The sequence below is a fragment of the Mastacembelus armatus genome, chromosome 10 (assembly GCF_900324485.2).
Source record: "Mastacembelus armatus chromosome 10, fMasArm1.2, whole genome shotgun sequence".
Taxonomy (NCBI): domain Eukaryota; kingdom Metazoa; phylum Chordata; class Actinopteri; order Synbranchiformes; family Mastacembelidae; genus Mastacembelus; species Mastacembelus armatus.
The window spans coordinates 8,738,756-8,758,180 of NC_046642.1; the positions used below are offsets into that span (position 1 = coordinate 8,738,756).

Below are 19,425 nucleotides of genomic sequence, written 5' to 3' on the forward strand. Positions count from 1 at the left end.
GATTTAATGTTAACATTATTTTCAATCTGACATCTTTGCTGTTGCTATCAAAGAGGGTTAAATCAGTTTCCAAGATATTTGTCAACCATTTAGATTTTCCTGTAGATGTTCACTACAGACACTGTATTAATACCCACCCACATTTTAGCATCTGCTCTCAAAGTGAACGACTTCCACAAACCTAGCAACATCTGTCACCATGGTAACTGCAGACAAAGGCGGTGACAGCTGTAGGCTCAAAATGCTTAGAGATAAATGAAGGCTAAAATTGGACTAAAACAAATAGATGTTCACCAAAATACTCAGTCTGAAATTAAATCAACTTCAGATGCCAGAATTAACAACAAAAACAAAAGCCTCTGATAATACCCAGCACCAAATACCAGCTCCAACAACTGTTTACATGTTAACCATCATAACTTTGTCATTTCTAGATGAGCAGGGGTTGCCATGAGTAGTTAACCTCATATGATCATAAGTTTAACAACAAATGAAAACAGACATGTTGTTTTAAGGGTTGTTGTTCATGTAAGTGGGCTGACAACAACCTGTCTAGCTGAAGCATTCTCATGAACTCTTCTTGTCGATTGTGTTGCATTTTTCTGATGCTATTTTTTCCACTGGCCGCATCTACTTCTCTGGCTCTTCCACAGGAACATGATGTCTTGATTCTTAAGCCTTTATACAAAGCAATGTGTTTCCAAAGAGGAGGGGAAGGAAAAAAAAAAAAAAAAAAAACAGCTGTCAGTGAGAAGAGCACCAGAACAGCCTGAATAGATGAAGCAATCTGAAATATGGGTAATGATTCAGCCAGTTAATCTGAGGTTCAGCACAGACCTCGTAAATGCTGAAACACAGTGATTGTCATTTTGTGTGAGAAAACTCAGAAACTGGCCTAAACGTTTTGTTTTCAAAAACCTTTTACTCTATTTTTGGTATAAATGATAAAATGATATATATGGTCCATGCTGCATTAGTCACAGTAGTGTATGGTTTGTGTCATGGCAGGTGTATGACCATCAGTACAAAGCTGTGCTGGATGGCGTAGAGACAGACAGTATGATGGAGATTGACCCGGGTCAACGCACCGAGATCTTCAGAATGGGAAACGGGAGCGAGGAGGTGCTTGAAGTACACGACTTCAAAAACGTAAGTAAAGGTTAAACAAGGCCATGTAAGCTATTCTTTTTTGTTCAGAAGTTGATGCTGTAATAGTGCCTTCTCTTCAGCACAGAATGGATTATGGTGTTCACATTCTGCCCTTTTCAAAGAGGTAGTTGACAACATTTATCCATTCTTGAAATCATATTTTCTTCTTCAGCAGTATTTTCGCTTCTTTTGTCACTCTTAATGAAAAAAGGTGTGACAGACGTTTCAAACATCTAAGAAACACAGTAATGGAAATTATACTCAGTCAGGTACACACACAGGATGGAAATACAATTTCTGAAAAGACTGTACACATGCACTTAATATTAGTAATTGATGCTAAAGCAGCAGCTGTTCTCCTGGAGCACAAAAATAGCAGCCAGAGAGAAAGACCGGCCTTTTACTAATAGACTGCTCTCGTCATGCTAATTCTATACAGTAACTGTAGTGCAAAGACAAACAGCATTAAGAAGCCTGTCTCTGTTCGTTTCTCACAGCTTTTTCAACTGCAATTTTGTCTCCAACAGAACTCATTAACTTACTTTCATTCCTAAATCCTGCTCAAGTGTGCAGGAGGTTACACATGCTACACCTCAGAGAACGGTGTGTGCTGCCTGACCGGGTAATGAATGCTCTTACTTTCGCACCATTATTTACTGTGAAATGTTGTGTTGCAAGGCTGAATGTTACAAGATGCACCTCATCCCAAACAAAAACCTAGATTGAGCTGTTATTGTTTTTGTTACAATGGTCTTTTGTGGATCTAAAATGGCTATATGATGGAAACCCAGCACAGCGCCGGAAAACTTTAACCTCTGCAATCAATCTCCCTATTTCTTTCTCTCTCCCTCAACAAGTCTGCTATGTGTGTCCACATACCCACACACGCATAAACACATGAATCTGTTGCTAGTTCCACTTCCAGTTAGTGAAGTGCATCCCCTGAGGAGGCTGGTTTGATTTAGTGCTCCGCCATGGAAGACTAAGGAAACAAGCGAGTGAGCAGAGTAATTCAAACCTTATTGTGATTAAAAATAAATAAATAAATAAAGACGAGAAGGAAACCCACACAAAACTTACAAGTTCGTGTGCTGATGTTACAATTGATTTTGGTTAATAGAAAAAAGGGAATGGTGGATGGTATTAAACTGACCAAAGCTACCTCTAAAACAACCTCCATCAAGCCTGAGGGCTGTGCGAAGAATGGAAAATGAGGCGATTATGCCAGCAGGACTAAGGACCACAGGAGAAATCCACTCACTATTGTTTTAGACCACTACTGGACTTATTTTAATGGGAAGGGACAAATATGGAGAACAAGACACCCTGAGAGAGAAGCACCAGAGTCATTTTTACATTAAAACAAAACTGCAATAAATATTCTTGACAACTGAACAAAAGCACATTTAGGAAAATTGGCCTCAACCTTGTTCTGAAATTTTAGTTCAATAAAATGACAAACTGCACCAGTCTTACAGCAAGAATTAGTGTAAACATTTTAGCCGTACTCCCAAGGAAAGCTGATGTATGACAAAATTAGATTTCAGTTAGGACTGAAGCAACTAAAACTTTGGTATTTTATCTAAGGTATTGGCCATGGTTATATTAGAAAGCTTTTTGCTAAAGTTATTCCTTTCTACTGTCATTCAGTACAATACCTTTGGTAATCTGTCTTCAGGGAAAAGATCATTTCAGCCCCAGATGGTGTTGCATGACCATCGGCTTATACTGTACACTGTACATAAAGTTACCCTTCGGGACAGTTTTGTCTTGTTACACCAATGACAATGTTGTCAAGTTCAACATTTTCCTTCTCTACAAATAGTACATGTAAACAAACAAAGCAACACTGCTCCAGAAACCAAACAACAAGAAACAATGCTCAGTGCTATTTGCATGTCAATTGGCACCTTGCAGCACTTTCAGGTATTTATCCAGGATAAAGCATGTCTTTTATGTATTTTGGGGAACTCACTCAAGCCAAGACTGGAGCACTGCAGACCCACAGTGTACAGAGTGTGTATATAAGGGCTTTAATAAGTCAGCATGAGAGCCATCAAGCTTTGGGATTTGTGGTCTCCTCCAGCCAATTTCACTGTGGGCCCTGAGCCTTTGTGCACATATCTAGATCACAGATATCACTGCAGCAATGTTACACTGAAAGAAGTTTATATTTTATTTATAGATATTACTAATATCCAGTGTGACCATTTCGACCGCTCTGACATTTTGACCACACTTGTTCTTTCTCAAGCGTAGCTGAAACATCATTTATAAAGAAAGGTCTTTGGAGCTTAGTCTGCAGTCGTCATCTGCATTTATGGCTCCTAGACAGCTGTTGATCATTCTAATGGTCTGTGGCACCATGAGAGGACCCAGAGGCAAACCACCCAGTGTCACACCTTAAATATAAAAACTGATGGAACAAACATTTTGTTTCTAAGCCCAGAATTTCTTCTTCTTTTGTGTGACATACCACCTGGTCTCATAGATTAATCAACATAAACATAAGAGCCGCCAGCTTCTCAGCACAGTTACTGCCAGCTATACCTGATTCACTTGTGCATAAGGTCATATTGCAGTAGTTGTGCGTCATCCTGTTTCAACCGTTTCCCTTTAAATGACATCTCGCATGAAGCTCAAGGTAACAAACATCCATAAATCACAAGAGATGTTGGAAGGCACAGCAGGTTATTCCAGCCAATCTGCAATAAGTAATATTCATGTAAATTAGATGTTTTTAAAGAGGCTTTGTTTCTCAATGGCTTCCGCTTGTGTTTTCTGTCATTTCTCATTGTTTTCCTATGTTGAACGCATAGATTATCTTCAGTGTACCCTATAAACCCTAGTCGCTGGCACTGCACATGCAGCTGTATAGCTGTATACAAAGGTTACATAGTTTGTTGATTTTTGAAATAGAAAAGGGAAATACAATCCCTAGTATTGAAATATGCCTGTGAAGACTCTCAGACAAACCATCTGCGCAGCAAATATACATTAAAAATTCAAATATTCATGCATTGTTATATTATGAACTCGAATAACAGAAAAAAAAAATTAAAAGCTACAGCTCAGATAAGACCAAACACAAATGCCAGACTAAAAAATAAATAAATAAAATAAAAAACACATAAAAAGCTCAAAACGGTTCACCTTATTACAAACTTTTGTTCATAATATCAAGGCATCATCCAAACTAATACCTGCTGACATGACTGCAGTTCTTTCATGTTCTCTATGCTTTTGAATAGATGCTGATGAGCATCTTGCACATGGATATGCCAAATGGATATTTCAAAACTGTCTGTTAAAATGACATTGCTTTTCCATTTCTCATCCCTGTGTTAATGTGTCTTTCTTCATTTTCTGGTTGACCAACCCCAGTAATCATTGTATCTCATTACAACATTGCCCTCCTCTCTTCTACTGCAGCTCATCAATACAGTAGACCCAAATTACAGACTCATCACAATAAAGCTCGGCATAAACATTATGGTTTTGTGCTTGAGACTATTATTGCCCCATCCTTTTCCTACACAGATGAAATCACATGCAGTAGATTATGACAAGCATCACTTTGTATCATGTCTTGTGTGGCTGGTATCTGGTTTTCAGAGTGACAGCACCGCAGACAATGTAGAAACAGCACCCACATGGTCAAGTTAACCGATTCAAAGGAGACGTCATAGCGATCACCATGTTACTGTAATTAAATTTTGATTGAATCAAGTCCATTTTCATGGTACTGCTCATACAATTTTCAGTTGATACAATTTTAAAGCAGCCGTGGCAGGTGTAGATCCTGCTGTCTGTTCTAATAGAGTAAGCTGAATGAGCAGCTCTACTCTGGAGAAAATAAATTGGATACAATCTGATCTACTGACAGTCTTTCAGACTTATTCCAGCTGAATATCTTAGATTAACATAGAATGGCATAGAATGGCGTCAGAGAATTAATAGATCTTTCTGGCCTATTGAGGCTCTGTGTGTCGGGAGTGAATAGAGCTACTGTCCACATGGTGGAGGATCATCAGTGGAGCTAAAGAGAGTAACTCCACACTTGACTGCGCAGATTAAGAGAGTGACAGAGACCTATGACTAGCTAATTCAATGGGACCACTCTCTGTAGAAAACACTTCATTCTCAACAATGTCACTTGGCTCTCCTGTGAGATATATACTTCTTGAAGTACATGAAGTATTATACAGTCACAGTGTAACACCCTCGCCTTTTTATTTCCATTCAGCTTACAAGCAAAAGCTGTGTTGCAAGGACCTAACAGTTATCAATTTTATACCATGCTAAAAGAAAAAAGAAAGATCAAAACACACCTTTTCTCACTCATTAGGTTTTAACTTCTCTGACTTTTTTAAGAGCTTTGATTATCAGCAAAGAGCTGAGCGTTTTAAAATGATCGCCCCAGTGCTTATGGGATATCCACATCACAGAGACCTAATGAATGATACATACATCTGAATTTATGAGTATCCCTTCATTTCTCTTTCTTTTTTCAAAGGGAATCACTGGGATCCGGTTTGCTGAACATCAGAGGTGCTACATCAGGACCCAAACTCGAAAACTACCCGTAGTGACAGAGGTGGAGGCTAAGGACACAGAGTTACTGGTATGCCACCTCCCTCAGCTGCCTGTACCTCACATTCTCTGTAATCCTACAAAGGCTGTCATGCATATTGTAGGGAGATAACCAAGAGTACAGCACTGTGAGCACCACACAAATCCTCAGCCTGTCTATCTTATTCTTCTCCTCCACCCTTCTCACTGAAAAATAAACTGGGTTTTGTGGTGCCTGTGAAACCATCAGAAGCTGCCCACAAACCCATAGCCTCTTTGTGGCTCACATGAAATGGTGTTTGCTGTCAATCTTGAGCCAATATTAATTTTTAATCATCTCCTCCAAAGGCTTTGCCCAAATAGCCTAAAGGGGGAAGGGTGCAAGAGAGGTTTGAGTGAGAGGTAAGCCATTAAAATGGTATTTTTTAAAAGATGTTTTCTTTGTAAAATTCGTGAGGTTCCCTCTCCAAGTTTAGAGTGATTCATTTTACTTCTCTGGGTTCTTATAGCTGTATGTGAACTTCAGTAAAAGGAATAGAAAAAATTCAATCAATCAAAATTTCCAATTTTTCCATGTCACAGTGCAATTCACTGAGTGCGTCGTATGTTCAAAGAGAAAATCCTTCTTTCAAATGTCTCTACTGCTAGCATGCTCTCATTTACATTTCACAATGTGGCTGAGAAGAAGTAACTGGCAAATATCTGATGCTCTCCCAGCTCGCTGGTTCAGTTTAAAAAGAATGAGCCGACTGTCAGTCCAAGCAAAACCAGTTTCAACTTTAAGAACTCGAGCTGCTATGCCTTAAAAACAAAAGCTTATTTGTTTTTTCCCCTCTTATCATCATAATGTCTGATCCGTGTTTAAAGATACTAATTGGACAGGCGGTGCCATATGTCCATGCCGTTTTGGTCTTTTTTTTACAGGGTGAAGCCTAATTGGCTCAATTCACAGCTCCAAAATAATCATCTAAGACCAGAGAAGTGACTATATCACTAATCATTAATGCTCTTATTATGACTGCCATATGACTGCTCTTATATAGAGCTTTTCTATTTTCTACACTCAAGTGCACCAAAGCGCTTTACACTTATTGGACCATTCACACTCACTCTCACACCAAAGGTGGTAATGCCTGCCTCATGGCCAGGCACTGTCCTGGCCATGAGGCAGGCGCAGACACATTCATACACCGACAGAACGGCCACTGGTCAACATGTGGACCAGAGAGGCCAGGGATCGAACCACCTTCCAGTGGTTAGTGGAAGGGTACTCTACCTCCTGAGCCACAGCCTCCCCTGAGCAGACCACCCTGCACTATGTTCAATAAAATGCCCACTCAAAAGGTTTTTCCAAGCTGTAGTTTATATCAGGTTGTGCCAACCAATGAAGCCACTTTGTTTGTTTACCATTTACAGAGCCAAGGCTGTAACGCTGGATATTTTTTTCAGGCCTCACACAGAATGGACAGCTGGCAGACTGAAGAGATATTTGAATTTCACACAAAGTGCATTAGATTAAAATCACTACCTGCACTTTTAAGACGAGCTAAGTCGTGACAACCAAGGAACTAAACACAGAAGCACCACAAAAATGGCATTTTTAAACTACCGATTGGTTCATTTTTTTCCCCACAGGCATCGTTTGCTTTATTGCAGTAAGTGCAACAGTATATACTACATGCTAGTCAGAGGCAGCGTTGGGGAAGGTACATAATCAAACATACTGTTCATTAGAAATAATAACTTACATGTTGCTTTCTAATGTGGTAACTTACTTTTTATGTCATCTTAAAGTTACTGTTGCAAAGAACCTCCATAAACAGACATTTGGTCAAATATACAAATAATTATGAAGCCAAAGTTACAAATATACTGTGCTGCTCAAATGTCTCCTGCAAATGTCTAAGACATTTCTCTGGTCAGGAATGGAGTCCATTATCACAGTTTGCACATGGTGGTGTTTCCACCTGGGTCCCCACAGACACACACACACACACAGACACACACACACACACACACACACACACACACACACACACACACACACACACACACACACACACACACACACACACACACACACACACAGACAGAAGCCAGTTTCATCAAATTATTTAAGTCATATTAAAGTTAAATGTTGTAAAGGTTCTCGAGGTGAGATTCTCCTTCGTCACCTAGACGCGTTTCATACACGCTAACCCAGTTAAACTGCAAACATCTCATGCCAGGGATCTGAAACTCACCTGTTCTTGCTTTGTCTTGGTCTGAACGCGCTTTCTGGAGGCCAGAAGATTCCTCATCGTCCACCACACATGCAGCCACACGCTCCTTTAGCTCCTTCATAGACACTGAAAACGAAATGTGAGCTGCGTTGACTCTTGACTCTTTAGCATAGTTCAGCATCATGGAGACGTAACCGTGTATCCTCAGGTGAGTAACGCCATTAACATCCGACTCGGTTACCCTTCCCGCTAACCGGTTGTCATTGTGTTTTATTGTGAAAATCCCCTGCACGGGTCTGATTTGATGAAACAGAAAATGTAGAATGTAGGTGCAAAAAGGCGTTTTTCTTATTCGTTTTTTGGATTTTAAATTGTAAAATTTGAAAATGAAGTTCAACTGAACAGAAGTTACCTGTTCCCTACCTGGATTAAACCCTAGTTTGGGGTGGCACTACTTCTATGTTCAGATATCTCTAAAAATGTGAACTACTTAAGGAAGTAGTTTAACATTTTGGGAAATAGACTATTATTTGCTTTCTTGCCAGTGTTAGTTGAGATTATTTATATCACTAACAACTTGTAAGAGTGGGATTGATTTTCTCATCTCTACAAAAAATGATAATAAAAGTATCTTCCAAAACGTTGAATCAAATATCTAATATATATTCGAAATCCAGTAGGCTAGGAGCAAGTTTATTTTGCCATTACTCTTTTTATTCTGTATTTTGCCAAGGATGTGTTCACCACAGAAATACTGTATTACATGAGAAAAAGAGAAAATTAAGGAGAGGAAGAGCATATTTGGGTAATAAATGGTGACTGGCCAGACCTCAGCAAGGTCTGTCTTCATATTAGATTGTGGCCCTTCATCTGTAAAAATCCACCCACATGTCACACCAGAGAAGATCAGCACCAGTTTATCCTCAGGTGGTGAAACACATGAAGCTCGTAGGGGTTAAAGCCGAGCACTAAAAGTTCCCAGTTTAACCCTGCCGCAGGCTTTTAGGAGAGAGGTCTCAGAACAGCTGCAGCAGGCTTTGGAGCCAAGGTGGAAAACAATGGAAAAAATTGTGGAAAAACTGCAAGCAGCTGATAAGGAAATTCAGCCCCTGCAAGGGAGAACCAGGTGACAAACATGAATTGTTTGCCAGGATTTTTTCCTCCCTTTTCAATTTTCCTCCTGTATGAAATGTCTGAGGGAGTAATCCCTGAGCTTCATTCCAGTTCCCCCAGACTGACACGGAAATCGCCATCCGCCTCCCTCGCACCCGTTAACATTGTCAATGGATGCTACTTGCTCCATTAAACAGCCACTTAATATGGATGACCAAAGCTCACCCAGCAACGCAAAACCTCCCACTCAGACCACAACTGCAAACAGGAAAACACTGTGCAGCGGAACAACACACAGCACAGGATTTCAATGCACCAATGAAGCACACAGCTTGTTTAGCCTCACTGAAACTATTCTGCAACAAAAATGAAAAGTTCACATAATCATTCCTATGGTCTGGTCACAGCTGAAAGTGATATGGCAACAATTATCCAAATATCACCAGAAAATATTACTAGTAGCTTTAGAAACTTGAAATAGTAAATATGTACTGTAACTAGTATGCTACACACCACACTATTTGGGTTATTTATTCCCACCAGCATTACATTGTTTCATTCAATAAAGAGTTACTGAAGTGAGGAAAGAAGCTCTTCAAACTAACTGATTCTTAGGAAGCTGACTCGCTTGGTTGCTAATGCAGCACAGTTTATTCAAAAGATGTATTTGTACAATTGACTCCTCTCTCAACTTTCTGAACAACATCCCTCTTTTAGTGGGCAGTTTTACACTCAGAGAAGGATTAAATCAAAGTGGAAAGCACAACACAGCTAGGGTGCCTTTCTACAATTCCTACCACAACTGTTGACCATTTGTCTTTGCTGTATAGTTGCATATCAAACATCACCAAAGTTGAACTCAACTTGAAAATTTTGCACAGATTTACTGTTTTGAGTGCTGCTGTGACCAGGCCTTTACTGTCCTTAAGCAAGTGCTAGCACTTGCATTTTAAGTGAATATGAGTGTCAACTGAAAGCCACCACCTGGTACACTGCATAATAAAACCCCCTGCCTGTGATATGTGCAGCATGTGAAAGCTCCTGGGTATCACGAGAAAATCTTTGTTGATCTCTGGCAAACATACCACAACTTTAAACAATGTGTCATGTAGACATCGTTTCCCCCCTTGGGACACAGTGGCAAGAGAGGGTAAATTCATTAACTACAGCACAACTGGTGTATAATTAAGTTGTGCACTGTAGGCGGAAAGCATACATACACCAGGAGCATGCTGCACAAAACAAATTACCATCATTCCCAAGGTCCAATACTTGATAAAAAAGTTAGTTGTGTCCTAATAATATATCATTTGTCAATACCAAAATGGAAAAGCCTTTCAAAGATGTGTATAAAGTGGTGGACTGTAATCATGTTGTCTTTGTGCTTGTCAACTGGCATTTAGAAATCCCTGCCCCATGCTAAAATGCTGACCTTTACCATGTCCCCCCAGGCACACTCTCCTACAAGTTATTGGAGTCGTATCTCAACTGTGAAGTCCAAGTCATGTTGCGAGCCCTGTGTCGTGACCTCCATTTACTTTCTGGAGAAGACTCACTTGGCTTCAGTGGTTAAGAGGGCCAATTAGAGAGTGATGTTTGTGTTCCTCAAGTTTGATTGTAATTTCTGCAGCCACGAGAACGGTGAGCACACCCCCCTCCACCGTATCACCACCACCCTGCTACACCAGTCCTCCGAGTCATCATTAGTCTACCGGTCGGTACTTAAAAGTGAAGAAAAGTGTGTCAAAGGCTTGGCTAAACACGTCCTGCACTCAGACGCAATCTTTGATGTAGCAGAATGTGCTTAAGTATTTTTTTTTTCCTCTCTACAGGTCACAACTGTGTCGCTCGATGACAAACAAGAAGCAGCATGGAAAGCAAAATTCTAATTCAGGCGGGAGTGACAGGGGTGAACAGGAGGGAGGGGGCACGACCCAATATAAATGATTCTTGCTCCTACTATAGCCCCAGGATTCTACGTCAAGCCTAACTAATGTGCAATTAAGCTTTAGACTGAGAGAAAATCACCTTGTAAAAACATTTGTCAAGTGAACTGTGTTTCTGTTCTGGGTTGCTAATTAACAAGGGAATGGGAAGAGGGGTTTGTTTGTGTTTGTATTTACATATACATGAAGAAAATAAATATCTGCACTGTTAGGGGAAAGCATTACCAAATCCCCTTCATATGTCTCTATTAGACAACACTGACATGTAGTCCCTATCATTAAGCAATAATAGTTTACTTTACAGCTCATGAACTACAGTATCAACAAATTAAGCCAACTGATAGTGCTGGATGCCAAGTGAAGCATTGGGGGGAGATAGAGGGGGAGGGGGTTGGGAGGGTGGGGTGTGGATGCAAGGCTTTATTGTGTCTGTCACATTAAATGATATTGCAGCCACACTCAGAGTAATGAAGACCACTTCTAAAGTCATTTCAAAGTCAAATCATCACTGTCTGTGAATTTCAATGATGTGTAATACAAAGAGCAAGCCAGAGGCTTAAGGAGAGGGTGAGAGAGAGACAAAGAGGAGGGAGTGAGGGCAGTAGGAGTCAGGACTCAGGGAGTTGCCGCCCTCTCAGAGGACAGAAAGGTGATACATAAAACGATGAGGCTGGAGCTGCTGCCTGGTTCAGGGAAGAGTGCACATGCAGGACTATACTTGTGTGGGGCATTTTGGTGAGCTCTGACATGTTATATTATTGTATGTGTGTGTGTGTGTGTGTGTGTGTGTGTGTGTGTGTGTGTGTGTATAAATGCATTTAAGCAAGTGGATGACGCTGAGGCCATGGATATGAAGGTGGAAGATTCCCAAGTGTGGGTTCCTGCTGAGGAGCCCATTGTTAACCCAGCCTTCCTCCTCGACTCCAAGATCTGGGAGATTTGCCAGGAGCTGCCCATCTACTGGATTCATCCCTCCCTTCTGAGTGGTGAGAGCAGGGGGCATTGCTGCCTCTAAATGCAGACTATTAACACGTTCGCTGGAGGGCATACCCACTGGCCACACATAGGTCCATAGACACTGCATGATTTCCAGACCGTATGAGCATCCAGCTGGGGCTGCTCTGTGTGAAGAGACTGGTGGTCAGTGGTGAAAGAAGCTTTCAGATCTCTGCCTTAAAGTATCAATACCACAGTGTCCCAGAGCAATAAGCCTGCATTCCACATTTTATTTCAGTAAAAGTACACATGTATTATCAACAAAATGTACTTATAAGTATCAGTAGTAAAGCTATTTGCTATGTAAAATTGAAAATATTGAGTTATCTGGCCCTGTGATGGACTGGTGACCTGTCCAGGGTGTACCCCTGCCTTTCACTCAAAGAGAGCTGGGATAGACTCCAGCTGATCCCTGTGATCCTGGTTAAGGAATAAGTGGGTATAGATGATGGATGAACGAATAAATGAGTTAGTATCTTTGAATTAACATGTAACTTGGTGAAGTTAATGTAAACTACTTTACGTTATTTTCTTAAAATAAGTGAAAAAACATGACAAGTATTTCAACTTGATTTCAATGGAAATCAGTTTCTTTGAAGAACAGCAAAGAAATAAGTGTGAGAATGGTAGAGCAGCTATAATTGATATTTTTTATAACACTATCTTGAATGACAGTGTGTAAATAATGTGATAATATGAAAGGGATCACTTATACTGATGAACCCCTAAGAACCCCCCCCCCCCCCCCCCCAAAAAATCCCACAGATACTCAAAAAACAACTTATTCCATGTTCAGAAAAAGATCTGGCTTTAGATCCAAGACAGCTAACAACTTAATCTATGAAAGGTAGTAAAAAAAAATATCAGTTAGTACTTGAACATTTACATAAACATCAGTACTTCAGCAAATGTGCTTAATTACATTCAGTCACTGCTGAAGGTCATCTGGAGATTTGCTTTTTAGGTATTCTTCACTAAAGGATGTGCAGGCTTTACTAATTAGGATCTGTGGAAAACTGGTGGGTATGTGTATCACAACAGACACAACTCCATTGTTTGACAGAAGCATGAAAACGCTTGGACTGAATTCCTGCATATTTCTTCAGAATCTTAGTAATTAGCATCTAGCCACTGGGAAAATAGAGTGTACAAGCCAAAATTTAATCTAATAGCCCTATCGTTTTACTTCAAACAACAGAAGAAGTATTACAACTGTAAAGCTCTCCTCCCTTTCCCACTCTCCCTTTGCATGCAGATGCTGAGATGGAAAATGTGGACACACCCGACGCCGAGGTCACAGGTCAGCGCGTTACCCGTGATGTCCTGGATCACCCTCCTGTGAACGACTATGTAAGTGGGCCCCACTTATAGTACATGTTATCCAGGGACCACACCATGAGATACAGTACAGCCACTTCAACCAGCTCCCGCTCTGCCTCAACTCTTTATGCATATAAATCGCTCACTAATTGATGTTAAAACTGACTTTGTGCACTAGAGGGCATAGCAATTGCTCTATATATCTGTTTAAGTAAGGCCAGTTCATTGAAGACTCCCTTAATGTCTCTCCATTAATTGAGAGGAATATCCAGCCTTTCAAAGGCAGCAACTTGTGCCTAGAGCACCAGTGCCTTTTTCACTTTTCTCTTTTCTGAAGCAGTGGAAAGCACTGTACAAAGGAGCACTCTCAAGGTCACTCATTGCTGCACAGATAAGTTCCATTTATTAGTAATGCTTTAATTATCAAAGCATATAAAATGAATGGAAAGGCCAAGTGGCATATTTTGGTGCACTGCTTGTAAACCTCTCAATATTGTATGATTAATTATCCCTCACTCTGAGGGAAAGTCACGTAAAGCAGTATATTACACAGGAATTATGCACTCACACAGGCACACAACACAGCTGTTGCACACTAAAGATATCAGGAATAACAAAGGTGCAAAGATAGCCACCACACACTAACACACACACACACACACACACACACACATTCAGCACTTACACATGCATCACTACTAGAGCTAAATTCAAGGATAATGAGTCAAGCTCAGTCTGTTCCTCAGAGCTGTGAGAAACCGTAAGAGACGCGCTGAGAAATGAGACGTCCTATAATGCTGACATTTATCAGGTCTGTCCCAGAAACACCTCCCGCTTGGCGCCTCAATTTCCCCCCAGCTCTTCTGTCTTCTTCCTCATGGTCTGCAGTAGGAGATGCAGTGCTAAGCAATTAAAACATACCAGGGGATGAAAAACTCAGCTCTCCTTTTGAAACGTTCTGCCTCTATCAGCTGAGTAATGCATACCACTGCAATCCATTCCAGCAGCACATCCAGGCTCTGTTTGTGGGTTTGACGATAACAAAGGCCTTTGTGGGCAAGCAGAGGGCAGGCAGTAGTCTGTAATTGGGGGTCTGAACTCTCGCTCATGCCAATGGGATGCCACATGTGCTAGCCAGAACTCATGTAAATGTACAAAAAGTCAGAAAACGCCCAAGCGCACACGGTCAACTACTCTTACCATTTCTCTTTCTATGTCCTTTCATCTACCTTACTCACACAAACATGTACACATTAAAAACCGTGGTTCATAACTCTGAATTTCAGTGCCACATCTCACAGTACATGTTTGCATAGGAGAATAATGGTTTGAGTCCTTATGACAGAGGGTGACAGATATATGAAGCTGACCTTTGCCACACTTGGCATGTGAGTATGCAGTGTGACCCTGGAAATTTCAAACTAAATAACTAACATCTGACAAGGCTGAGGGGATGGTACTACTGTCCTTGACCCATATATGAGCTCACAATATGATTTGACCCTACACACATACGTGTATAAAACCTTTGGTGTTAGTTTCTGTCTGTGTCTCTTTGTGTTGTGTGTGTTAAACTTGGACTGTCCTTACAAACCCCTGGAAGACATATTCAGGGTCAGGCTAGAGGGTTCGTGCACAAGAGAGGTGCAAAAAGCTGAAGGGATTCAAATCCATGAATGCAGAAGCTGTTTGTGCCTCAAGAGGAATCTTTACACTGAAGCTAAAGCTCCTTATCACTTGGGTAAACCAGCAGAGTTTAGTGAAATACATGACTATCTCCTTATTCAATTAGATTATTCATACAAATTTCATTTCACTGTTATTCCAGATCACTGTAGAGCACAGGCAGATGAAAAACTGACATCAGGACACGCATCGAGACATTTCTTATGTTGCACTGTCCTGTGTGTACAAGAAAAAAAAACATTTTCAAATACAAAGCTGGGTATGAAACAGAAATGTTATCTCTGCTGTTTTGCTCAGAGATTTAATAACACATCCAGGCATGTGCTTCAAGCTCATGAAGAGCGGTGATCAGCGTGTGTGAAATAACACCAACAACTGTGGAGATTAGAGGAGTCGTGCTTTGATTCGCTACATCTTATTGAATGACTGACGCAGTTTTCTACTCTGCAGACTCATTCATATCCAGTGCCTCATATTATGCACAACTGTGTGTGTGTGTAACACCGTGTGTTTGCATGTGTATGCGTGAGCCTGAGAGTGTGATGAAATCAGATGCAGCAAAGGGGTAATGGCTTTTACTCTTCATTAATGCTGCTTGTTTGTGAGTGACTGCCTGAGATTTCCCAAGGTGAACCATTCTTATCACTGCAGCATCCCACTGGAGACGGCAACTCAAAGCTAGAGTGATTAATATGTACCCGCCGTTTAAAAAGGATAGCTCTGATTAATTGTCTTTAAGGTACAATGCTGCCTATTGGCTGTTTGTTTTGATAAACGTAGCGTCATTTGAATAAAATATTTTCTTCATTTTCCAAGCTGGAGCTCTGGATTTCATAACATCCCAGGTTGGGCTGTGAGGAGCAGATAAGATTATCATTGGTCCATTGACAGCTTTCGTGTTGTTTCCATAACAGATTGTTGCCTGGAAGCTGATGACCTGAAACCTGACTGAAACAATAAATCATTAAAAGCCTACCTGTGCTTGTCATAGTAATAAATCAAACCCAGCTATCCTAGATATCATCTGTCCCACCATTTCTATGAGTGTTAAGTATGTCTCTTGAGTGTGTAATTTTACTCATTATTTGTCATGATTGTGGTGAGTGTATTGTTATGCTACAGAGAAGAAAAATAAAATGCGTGTAAAACGCATGTGATTGAGGACCCAGCCCTCTGAGTTATAGAGTAGATGCAAGAAAACCCCTAATTCCCATACTAAATGCAACAGGGGACTGGAAGGACTCAGCCACGTGTTCCTGCGGGTCCTGTCCTCTTAAACAATTCCCACACATTTTCTATTCCCAACAGTGGATGTGTTTTGTTCTGCACTATTGCATGCAGCTGAGTCATTTTACATGCTTGCAGAGAATTATGCCGGTTTGTTGTGAATGTGAAGTCAGCACAGGCTGTCTACTCCTGGATCCGAGCAGTTTAACAAGACGGCGCCGGATTGTCTCTGAGGGTTTGTTTACTAAAAGAGACTGAAATGTGGTCAAATGCATTCTGAGGGACAGTTGCTGCCTCATGTTGCACGGTGAGTTAAGTGGCACTTCTTTGAACCCCATTTGGAGTTGCTCTTGATCAAAGGCATGGCACTCAGCCCCCCACAAGTCAAAGGGGGCATGAACCAACCAGCACAATGAAAAAATCCAAGGGCCATTAATTCTACCCAATTTACCTTTCGTTTGGGTTTCATTTGGCCCCTCTATAAATTCAGAGGCAGCCAGCAAGAGAAAATGAAAGAATCCTTGTTAGGCGATCATTACTCTGCTAATTGCTTTAGGATTGTGCTGTGCACTTAAAGTCAAGGTCAGGGGGAGGGAGCCAAGACGTGGGGAACTTGAATTTGAATGCTCTGTTGGAGGAGGGGTTAGTCATTTTGGCACAGAGTGTGGGCTGTGGCCGAGGGAGTTAAGAGGTCAGAGATGAAAGAAATAGTGTAATTATGCTGGTAACTACCAACCTTAGAGTCCCTTTGATTGAAGACAGCACTGGTAGAGAGGCTGTGAATGCTGCATTCAGAGATGGGGCATTGTGCAGCCTGCGGTCTTGCTACCTCCAGTATAATAGAAAGGTCAAGGGTATTATATCATGTTTTATGCTTGTGGAGTTTAAATCAAGCTGGCTCAGTCTCGCCACTATCTTGATCTCTTTGTCACCGTGATCAAGCATGGCACAACTTTATATTTTCACAGACATCAAATCCGATCTTTTCAGTCTTCTTTGTTTTTTACATATATTCTGCTGACCTAGAACCAAAGTAGGCTCATCAATTCACACCGCTGCCTCCTCTTCCTCTGACTCCTCTGTCCTTGCCTTGGGAGGACTGGCATTTGTCATGTGTGTGATGGTTACCCTGCCCAATCCTGTGTCCTCCTCAGAGAGACGCTGGAATCGAGCTGGATAACCGCCTGGATGACCAGGGCTACTGCTGCCAGTACTGTCGCCGTGGTTACCGCTACTGCCGCCGCTACTACGAGCCCCTGGGTGGATTCAACCCATGGCCGTATTACTACCAAGGAGGCCGGGTCATCTGTCAGATCGTCATGCCTTGCAACTGGTGGATCGCCCGTATGCTGGGGAGGATTTGATGTGAGCTTTAAAGATTTAAACTGTTTGTCATTGAAGGTGAAAATTCTCCTTTTGATAAATAGTCCAGACCATTTATGAGACCAAAGCAGTCCATTGCACACAATTATTGTCCAATTTGAAACTTGGCCCATTGACTATTAATCACTCTAAACAGTCTAAATGGCATTTGAAGAGCTTAGATTTTTTCTTAAAAGGCATTGGTTGTTTACAGCTGTCTACTTTTCTTTGCTTAGCTACCTATTTGGTCTCCATGCTATTTCATCCTATTGAATGGGTGCAATTTAGCTTGGAAGATGTCTGTCACTAGAAAATAATTTGCTCTAAAATAGTTCAGCACTGCATGTCCTTGCTTTGTGATGCCTTCATTTTTTATTTTAAAGGTTCGAAGAACTTGTTATACTGCAGTGTATGAAAATGTACATACAGCATAACAAAATACAGTATATAGGCTAACGATTTCTGACTGGTGCTGTCACATTAGCCATTTATCTAAACAGATGTTTTATGTATTTTTTTTATTTTTGCTTATATAACAAGTACACAAAACACCTTCCCATATTCCCCACAAGGAAAAAGTTAAGGCTGTATAATCAGATGTTAAAATGATAATACTAATATGCCAGTACAGAAACAGAAGTTGATGAAAAGCAAGCCTTCACAAGTTTTCTGACTTGCTCCAATTGTTATAACAAATCTTTTCTCTCTTTTTAGTATCTTGGTAAACTAAGGAGGTACAGTATAAAGATGCACAGACTTCAGATGTCTTTTGTGATATATTTACTGTTGCAGTATCCTTCCTTGCTTTTAGCTTTGTTGTTGCAAACCACAGAATGCTTTAAATAGTGCTACTGTTCAAACAGTTTCTTCTTTGCAGAGGCAATTTTAATCTGTAACACCACATCTCAATCTGTCGAGCTGAAATAACTCTCATCTGCAACTAACAGATAAGCAAGCGGGATAGGCATTTGTAATTGATGTTCTGTCGTCAGCATAACAAGGTGCATAAATGCCCAAGAGTATTCAAGCTGTGTGAGATATTCAAAAGTTAAACAGAAAGACAAAAAAATGACAGCACTCTTACTTTAAAGTCTTTTGTGTCTGTTTCTTTCCCTTTCCTGATTTTTTGCAATTAAATTTTCATTTTATGAATACTCTCGTATGAAACAATGTGATTTCATTGAAAGAAATTTAATGCCCTGGGGTGCATGTATGAAAGCCGATGTCGTGCAGGTTTGAATCTGCCTCATGCAATCCACAGAATAGACAGACCTTCTTCTCCCTTCTCTAGTAGTCCCATTGCTCATTAGCAGAAACAATTAGCATCAAATTAAAAAGTCTAGACAAGAAGGAAACAGACAATTCATTATTTTCATTCTATAAACTGATGTCTAATAATACTTTGTTTACAGTGAAATAAATGTATCCCCCTTTTAAGTATATCTAGCTGTTGACTCATGTTGGCTCAGTGTGATAACAATGTCAGTGATATCAATAACAATTGGCAGGGAAATGAATTTTCTGAAGAACAGGGCAAACATATTCCTGTATGTAAATGTTTTATGGATATGCTTATAAATGGAGTTCAGACTGCAACCATATTGTTATTTTTAAATCAATAATGTCAATGCCCCAAAGCAACATGTCAAGCAAAAAACATTGGCATGAGTTAACAAATGCAGTAATTGCAAACATACTTCAAATAAACTGACAAGTGTACTGCAAAGCCCCCAGGGCTGCTCAGAAAAGTTCAGAAAATCAGTGTATATAATTCATTTCTCATAGTTTTCCCACTTATCATATCAAATAATCAAGTGTTTATTAAAAAGGAT

General features: G+C 40.5%; 1 protein-coding gene across 2 annotated transcripts in view; it reads left to right on the top strand.

Moving 5' to 3' along the window:
- The window catches only part of tnmd (tenomodulin), a 45,898-nt gene extending 26,694 nt beyond the window's left edge, over positions 1–19,204 (top strand). The window contains exons 3-8 of one of the 2 annotated variants that reach the window (XM_026330924.2): positions 1,009–1,149; positions 5,666–5,773; positions 11,826–11,988; positions 13,254–13,348; positions 17,386–17,596; positions 18,308–19,202. In XM_026330924.2, coding sequence (XP_026186709.1) covers positions 1,009–1,149; positions 5,666–5,773; positions 11,826–11,988; positions 13,254–13,348; positions 17,386–17,595 — 717 coding nt within the window. In that variant the 3' untranslated portion in view covers position 17,596; positions 18,308–19,202. Of the gene's footprint in view, positions 1–1,008; positions 1,150–5,665; positions 5,774–11,825; positions 11,989–13,253; positions 13,349–17,385 lie in introns of both variants that reach the window. The other variant, XM_026330923.2, reaches the window with a different exon arrangement.
- The last annotated feature ends 221 nt before the right edge of the window (positions 19,205–19,425 follow it).